Raw genomic sequence first — 9,090 nt, forward strand, 5'->3', positions numbered from 1 at the left:
CCACTACTGTGCTACAATTTTTTTTTTTTGTCTCCAACGATAAAAGAAGCAACTTTCTTAAAAGGAACAACCCTTCAATGCTACCAAAAGATGTCGAAAAATATTTTTTTTACAAAACAGATCAACTAACTTTAACGCTAAAAGAAGCAACTTTCACAAAAGGAACAACCCTTCAATGTTAGATGTCGAATTTTTTTTTTTTTACAAAATAGATCTACAAAAAGAAAGACTTTTTTTTCAACTTCATTCAAAACGGAGCCAGACGCGAAGCGAGGGCTCCACAAAACTAGTTTATTACATAAGTGAATGTATTCAAATTTCCAAAAATAGTACATATACCACCTTTATAAATTATACCAGGCTCCTTTGAATAATATGAAACCTCGAATGTTGTAGCATATTGTTTAAGATCACGTCAAACCATGATATCTTTTATCCTATAATAAGTTAGAAAGTGTTGGAGACATAAAAATAGAAAATAAAGAAGAGATGTCGATGTGTCATACATACAAGCACACTAAATATTAAGAAAATCTAAAAATTCAATTTAAGTGAATAATATAAAAACATAGTCGGTTACTAGATTCAGTATATATAGACTCATCATGGTATCTACATCCAACATTACAATGGCTAGTAAACTCATCATAAACAAGTACCTGGTTACTCCAACTCCTCCATCTACTTCTTTGTGCTCTACTTTCACTGCTGGCAGGTGACTTTCGATAGATTCACAGTTTTTACTATTTTTCTCTAATTATTTAGTTTTTTCATTTTCTATCGCAAATCTATTTTGAAAACAAGCTAGACCAGGATGTTATCTATAGAAATGAAAAAAAATGAACTTATATGTTAGCATCACTGGTTTTTTTTTTTCTTTTTCCTCTCTCTCTCTCTCTCTCTCTCTCTGATTGTCTGAAATGAATAACTAATTTATGTGAGGTATAAATAATGGAGCAACAAATATATATATTGTATTATCAAATTAATCTTCTATGTAGATCGATGAAAGAGCAATTAATAATAAACCATAAACTAGTCGAAACGAGAATTCACATTTATTTAATTTTTTTTTATTGAAATGTCTCTTTTTTAATTTTTTGGGTAAATTTTAAATAATTTAAAAATAAATACTCTTCCATGACTCTCCATAAGTTAATTTAAAAACACACGACCTTATATGACTCCGTATATATTTATATTTATAGGGTATGAGTTTCAAAAGGAACTAATTTCCTTTTTAAACAGCGAAGTTTGATTAATGAACCAGAACTCTAGTTGGAGAGAGTTAAAATGCCTTTAAAAGCTAGTTCGAACAACTGGTTACAATTTTGCCTCTTATGATTTATCCAAGAGCAACTAATTTAATTTAGAGAGAATAATTTTTTTTTTTACAAATATGTTGTGTGATTATGTAATCTGGGAGAGTCTGATTATATATTGATTGATTGAATTCTTTCAAAAAAAAAAAAAATTAATTCTCTATAATATTTTATTATATGAATAAAACAAGTAGGAGGCTCGGGACGTTGCCACTGTTGTTTCTATAAAAAGTTGTTAAAAAATAGGATAAAAAAGGAGGAGGGGTAAATCGTAATGAAAGATAGGCGAATACTAAAAGCGAAAAAAAAGGAGGGGTAAATCGCAAACGAAAAATGGACGAGGAATAAAAGTGGACTAAAAAAGTTTAACCCGACCGGTTTAACCCGGTCGGGTTGACCCGATGTTACTGTTGATTTAATCTTGTGGAATGATAAGTTGTTTATATAAAAAGTTGTTAAAAAATAGGATAAAAAAGGAGGAGGGGTAAATCGTAATGAAAGATAGGCGAATACTAAAAGCGAAAAAAAAGGAGGGGTAAATCGCAAACGAAAAATGGACGAGGAATAAAAGTGGACTAAAAAAGTTTAACCCGACCGGTTTAACCCGGTCGGGTTGACCCGATGTTACTGTTGATTTAATCTTGTGGAATGATAAGTTGTTTATATAAAAAGTTGTTAAAAAATAGGATAAAAAAGTAGGAGGGGTAAATCGTAATGAAAGATAGGCGAATACTAAAAGTGAAAAAAAAGGAGGGGTAAATCGCAAACGAAACATGGACGAGGAATAAAAGCGGACTAAAAAAGTTTAACCCGACCGGTGTAACCCGGTTGGGTCCGATGTTACTGTTGATTTAATCTTGTGGAATGATATATATAACCGGTCGGGTCCGATGTTACTGTTGATTTAATCTTGTGGAATGATATATATGATAAATGATAAATGATAAATGATATGGATAATGATAATATATATGATTAAAAAGATATAAAAGATTTTTAATGTAATACATCATGACAAAATTTCTAAGTATATCAAATTGAGGTTTTTTTTTTCTTTTTTCCTTTCGTTACTACTCCCTCCGTCCCTATATTATTGTCCACTATTCCATTTTGAGATGTTCTAAATTAATTGTCCACTTTCATAAATGGAAAGGAAAGAAGATATCTCATTGGTGGATCTGGAGAGAGAAAATATTTCATTGGTGGAGAAATGAAGTTAGTGGGATTTTCTTAAACTGTGTGTTTTTTGTCTGGTGACAATAAATATGGGACTTAGGGAGTAATTAATTAATTTGATAATGTATTTCAGGAGGAAGTTGCACGAGTCGGCTTACGAGAAGGAAGTAGAAGATGTAGTGGAACTAGAAGATCAAGTTGAGGTGGAGGAGATCTCACATAAACCCGAAGAATACTGGGAACCCGACCCGGATTCCGGAGTATTTGTACCATCAAACGAAGAAAACGCTATAGAGACATGTACAACAGAAGAAACAGTGCTGGATGAGCACGCATTTTACCGGCAAAAGGAAGATATAGAAGCGCCATTACCGGAATCTTTTACCGGAGTAATACCTCCGGTTGATCCTTTTGCTGAATAGTTGAATATTACTAGGCAACTAGTACCATAAACTGATGTACCAGAAATCAGGTTTTCATATAATCTAGTTGTAGGTTTGGAAATAAAAAAGCAGCTATAATTTTCATTTCTATTTCTACATATGGATAAATTTATACACGCCTTTAAACTGGTGGTATGGATCAATGGATACACGCCTATAAACTGGCGGGCCCAGGACACAAGATAAGCCCATTTTAAGGCCCGTGTGGTAGTAAGCTTTACCTAAACTCCTTATGGCCCATGCCCAATGCCCGATGCCCCATGCCATAGAATTTTGTGAGGGTTTACAAATTTCTATTTCTAGTTTCTAATTTGTGATAGAAGATAGTAGTAAATAAGGTGTTGGGAGAGAGTATTGAGTAATACTAGATGAGAAAGTCCGTGCAAGCAAGCACGTGTTGTACCATGGTTCAACAAATTTGTCATTCAAAGAATTATATTACACTTAAACTGGAAGGAAATTATTCGTTCAAGTATTTTCAATTACTTCAAACATTTTGTCATTCATAGAATAACGTTACACTTAAAGCTAACACTATAGTTAGTTAACTATTGAAGTTTTAAATTATGGAAAACCCATCAATTGCATATCGCCTCTTGCAAGGGTGCAATCCGGCAACATACAATCTTTTCTCAAAAGTAAGCCTACTAGCTATGTACTCACTTGTGTATGACGAGATTTGAAGAATGATAGCTACTTAGATTCCTTATTACAACCTATACGATTAAATACACATATATACACTATCAATTAATAATCCCGAGTATTACACTTAAGAGCCCTTAATGATACAGGTTTGACCCATGTTAACTCTTCTATCATCAACATACTTTTATTTCCCAACCCATTATAATCTTGCCCAAAAGAACCATCCCTAAAGCTTGCTTACATAGACATTTTGACCAAAACACACTCCATTTTGTAATTCACAACTAGAAAGTATCACACTTGGATAGAATATTGTTAAGTAAGTTTATACACATTGACCCAAAATTTACATCTTTACAACTTGTAGTAGTACTACAACTACATACCCAAATTACCCAAAATCCTCATTTGATTCCATGAACCCAAATTTTACATAACACTTACAAAATCTTAGCTTGTTAAACACTAAGATGAAGATACAACACCATACAAGACTATACAAGTCCCCAATTCCATCATTAAACCCAAAGTTTAATTACACAACTAAGATGAAGTTTCTTACCACAAAAAAAAAAAAAAAAAAAAATGGATGATGATGGAGATATACAACTGTAAATCACTCTTGGTGTAGTCAATTAACACCTACAAGCCCCATGCACCTTCCAAATCAATTTCTTCACAGTTGAGCCCCATCTCTATATCTCAAAAAACCCCAAATTACCACTTTTTTCTCACTCTAAGCTCTGGAGGTGTTTTTGGTGTGAATGGGAATATTCTGCCCAAAAATCCTAGCTATACAGATTTAATTACGAAATTACACTTTCATCCATAAGATCTCTTATTTATTTTAGCATTGTGCCAGCCTGCCATAGTGCGCGACTTGCACCCTAATTGTGCGTGGTGCGAAGTCCTTGAAATTTTAAGGATGTCACAAATTCTGAACAAAACATGTCCAAATCTATCAATCAAATCATCATAAAATCACAAGTTACATATATATAGTTTTAGCATATCAAACGCAAGGTTGTTTTTTCAAGATGATGTCTTGTATTATTTTTGTTATAATCTAGTTAACTTGTGTATTAAAAGAAATATTATGTTTAATCTCAATCTTTTGAAGATTATTGAAGGTGATAATCTCATATTAATATGGAGGATGATATCATATTCGTCTCTCTAATATATTTTTAACTATTGATTTTAATTTCAACATTCGATTTGAATTCCTATCATTAATTTGGCAATATGAATAAAATTTCTAACACGCAACGCCTTTCCTTTCTTTCATAGATTCTCGCTTTTTTAATTCAAGTTTAGCTCGTGACTTTTCATTTTGATATACGTATTTCATGCTCGCTCGCTCGCTATCTACTAAATGAGTCTTATTGCCCTTTAAATTCTTTTAAATTTTATCAAGTATTATTATTATTATTATTATTATTATTAGTATTATTATTATTATTATTATTAATTTTTTTTTTTTTTTTTTTTTTTTTTTTTTTTTGAAAGGCATATATTTTATTACAACAAAATTTAATTACAGTACATATCCCACACATGTGGTACTCAAGTTTACAATATAACACACTATGATCAAAAGATTTGATCAGTAAGCAAAACTAGCCACACACTGTCACATTAATACATGGGGTGATCAGCAAAACCACATTTATCATAACAGGATACTAACATGACGAATGATAGGATTAGGTAATCAAAGCTTGGGGGTTGTGTATCCATGTAATCAAAGTATTATTATTGTTATTAATATTAATTCATGTATAAGTTATTATTGTTATTTTGTTGATTTTTATTTTTTAGAAAGACAAACAAACACATTCGATACATACTTTACTCAATCTTAATAGTTTATTTTATTTAATATCATTTATATTGTGAAATTGCGATTTATAAACTATAACCTAATTTTTTAAATGGAAAAAATATGTTCACTAACTCTTTCTAATAAATTGTGAAATTGCGAATTAATTGGTCTCTTGACTAGAGGGTGCGTCAATGTGCCTAATTCATCCAGTTACGACTTACGGGTCTCGTCACTCGGGAAACTCATCACCCAGGAATTTTACTAGCCAGTGAGAATCAATATGGTTGTCTACGTAGGTTTCCCACTGCAAACTTAAAAAACTCTTTCTAATAAATTAACTAAATATATGTACATACGTTTTATATATAATATGAATATGAATATGAATAATTTCGATAGATTGATAAAAAAAAATAGCCAATATATGATGTATTATATCACTACCTTATAATAAAGCTATATAAAAAAAAAACTCTTCTCCAATGATAAGAAGTCGAGCCAATCAATCTTATGATAGTGTATAGTTGTTGACGTCTCGACTTCTTTACCTTTATATAGCTGTTGCTTCTGATTCTTTTCTTTTGGTCAAATTGGTTTTGTTTAATAACGTACCTATGAATGATCAACACAAACCATACAACTAATCAAGTAATTCGACACATGTAATATTAAATTTTGCATAAAAATAATACAAAGTCAAAAGTATAATTGTATATCTCGACAAGTATAGATATTGCTTGTACTTCATGCACAAAAGCTTATACAACATATATAATATGATTGTACTTTTATGTTCTATTCAATTGTCATTATTTTTATTTTAGAGATCTTTTGTTTTCAAATTTGAATTAAATTATTTTTTGTGTTAAGTAATACTTAATAAACATTATATCGGTAAAAATATATTCAAAATCCAATCCATTGATATAAATTTAATTGAATAATACGTATATAATACAAACAAAAATGCTTAGAGTCAATGTGAAAAAAAGAGGCAAAACAGTGCAATTAAACTCGGATTGGAGAGAGTATTATTATTTACTTAGACTTTATATGCACACTATGACAACCGAACCAATGTTTTATTTACAAAACATGAACAAAGGAAGATAATATGTAGAGGGTATTCATAACATGAGCTAAGTGTGTAAGCGAACATGGCATAAAACTTGAATAGATCTAAAATTTTGAAAGTAAGAATCCATGTTGATGCATTTATTTATATACAGTAGTGGATTGTGGATTATTATTGAATCAAAAATTTTAATTTGTAAAGATAATGAGCTTAAAAAGATAAGTGTATTATAGTATGACCACAACTATTAGATAACTCAAACCTACGTTAGCAAGTTTCATTTATCTTCAATATTTAGCTCAATTATAAGTAAATTTATTAGACTTATATGTAATATCAAAGGTTAATCAATAACTATGTTTTCAAAAATTTGTTAGGAGAGGACATGTGTTTTAAAAATAATTTTATTATAACGTAAACAATTATGTAAATTGGATTTAGAAAATGAAGATTGAGAGCATTTTGAGATGAGAAAATAGTTCTCTGAATATTAAAATTAACCAACCAAATGTAAGAGTTCAATATAAAAGCTAATATAACACTACTCACCAACTAACTGCTAATTACATATTTTGACATAATTTAAATGTAATTACAAGAGTAAAAATATTTGTGTCTTTGTAAATATTGAGAAGCCAACATGTTGACTTTAGCTTTGACTTCTTCATTTGCCTTGTATGTCTCTTTATCCCCCCACAAGTTGGCAATGTGTATGGATCACATATGCCAAACTTGGATATGCAATTGTGAAACAAGAATTTGCTGAGAGGCTTAGTAAGAACATCTGCCACCTGTAATGTAGTTGGGATGAAGTGTGTTGAAATTGTGCCTGCCTTGATCTTGTCCCGTACAAAATGGCAATCAATTTCAATATGCTTTGTTCTAGCATGTTGTACAGGGTTGGCTGCCAAAGCAATAGAAGATGCATTGTCACAAAAAATAGAGACTGGACTGGTTTTAGGTATCTGCATGTCATGTAATAAGTTTTTAAGCCATGTAATTTCACAAGTGGTGTCTGCAAGTGCCCTGTACTTTGCTTCTGTTGAGGATCTAGATACTACATTCTGCTTCTTAGATTGCCAAGAGATAAGACAAGATCCCAAGTAAATACAGTAACCTGTTATTGACCTTCTAGAAGTAACACATTTAGCCCAGTCACTGTCACAATAAGCCTGTAGAGTAAGAGTAGTGGAGTGTGGAAAATGCAAACCTTGACCTGGACAAAGTTTGATGTACTTTAACACTTTGTATAGAGCTTGCAGGTTACTAGTTCTAGGTTGTTGACTATATTGGCTTAATGCTTGAGCTGCATAGGACAGATCAGGCCTTGTGATGGTTAAGTAGATGAGTCTACCAGCTAATGTTCTGTAAAGTGTAGCATCTGGCAATAAATCACCATCATTGTTTGATAGGTTGATATTAGGATCAAGTGGGACTTTTGATGGCTTTTCATCTAAAACCCCTGCTAGGTCAATGAGTTCCAAAGCACATTTTCTTTTGATCATTGTGATGCCATTTGTGTTTCTGAGAAACTCAATCCCTAGATAGTAATGTAGGGGTCCAAGATCTTTAATACTGAAGGTTAGATCAAGTTGGTGTTTGACTTCATTAATTTTGCTGATGTCATTGCCTGTGAGAATTAAATCATCCACATAAATGACTAAGGCCAGAAATGTGGATCCATGATGATATGTGAGCAAGGAGGTATCAGCATAACTTTGTTTGAACCCATAGTTGAGAAGAAAATCTGTTAATTTGGTGAACCACTGTCTATTAGCTTTGTAAGTAACTAGAGGGGGGGGGGGGTTGAATAGTTACTTAATACGTTTTTAACACTTTTTCGATTGATCACCAAATTCGATTTAACTTTGATCAACTAACTCAACTCAAACTTGATGTGTGTAGTGTATATGTTCAAAATGATAAATGAAGTAATATAAAGAACATATACACAAGGATTTATAGTGGTTCGGGTGGATGTTAACTAATCTACCTTAATCCACTCCCCGATTACACTAATCGGGATTTGTTGCTTCACTAAGCACTTTTCTCCAAACCCGATGGAGATCCGATTTACAAGTCTTCAACTTCTTTGGTAGACAACAAACCTAATCTTTCTATCTCTTTGAAAGATCAACTCCAACCTAGATCAACTTGTCTTCACCTTGGACAAGTATTAATCTCCAAATAAGATTAATCAACTTCCTAAGTCCCTTTAAGGAAGTAGATCACTAAGCTAGCCTATGCTTTTACTAATTGAAGTTACAAGACTTGTACACTTTGCAATGATGATCCTAAGACAATACTAGGACATACATTACATTAAGTAAACTCACAAGATAAATGATTTTGATTAGTAAGTTTACAACAACCCAATTCTATATCTATAAGATCATAGAATCTTCTCTTGCTTGATCACATTTGAGTAGTAATTGATGCACTTGTGATCACTGGAGATAAGCCTTTGAAATATGCAAGAGGGTCAGCTTCAAAGGCTCTTAAATGTTTGCCTTTTATAGTGGAATTCAAAAAGTAGCCGTTGACACACGGTTGTCATCACGGTCGACCGTGGTGCGACCGTGCGTGCTCCAGTCTAAAATT

At 31.9% G+C, this 9,090-nt stretch overlaps 1 protein-coding gene across 1 annotated transcript; it reads left to right on the plus strand.

Annotated features, from left to right (window-relative positions):
• The first annotated feature begins 629 nt into the window (after positions 1-629).
• On the plus strand, positions 630-3,031 carry LOC139892922 (uncharacterized). The gene is made up of 2 exons (XM_071876051.1): positions 630-715; positions 2,632-3,031. The coding sequence occupies exons 1-2, from the start codon at positions 630-632 to the stop codon at positions 2,918-2,920; spliced, it is 375 nt and encodes a 124-aa protein (XP_071732152.1). The 3' UTR covers positions 2,921-3,031.
• Positions 3,032-9,090: the final 6,059 nt, after the last annotated feature.

This window comes from Rutidosis leptorrhynchoides, chromosome 2, assembly GCF_046630445.1.
Source record: "Rutidosis leptorrhynchoides isolate AG116_Rl617_1_P2 chromosome 2, CSIRO_AGI_Rlap_v1, whole genome shotgun sequence".
NCBI lineage: Eukaryota > Viridiplantae > Streptophyta > Magnoliopsida > Asterales > Asteraceae > Rutidosis > Rutidosis leptorrhynchoides.

Excerpts from the sequence above, each read along its gene's own strand:
- LOC139892922 (XM_071876051.1), top strand. The coding sequence starts at position 630 with ATGGCTAGTAAACTCATCATAAACAAGTACCTGGTTACTCCAACTCCT. Across the intron at positions 716-2,631 it reads TCTACTTTCACTGCTGGCAG|GAGGAAGTTGCACGAGTCGG; the intron begins GTGACTTTCGAT and ends AATGTATTTCAG.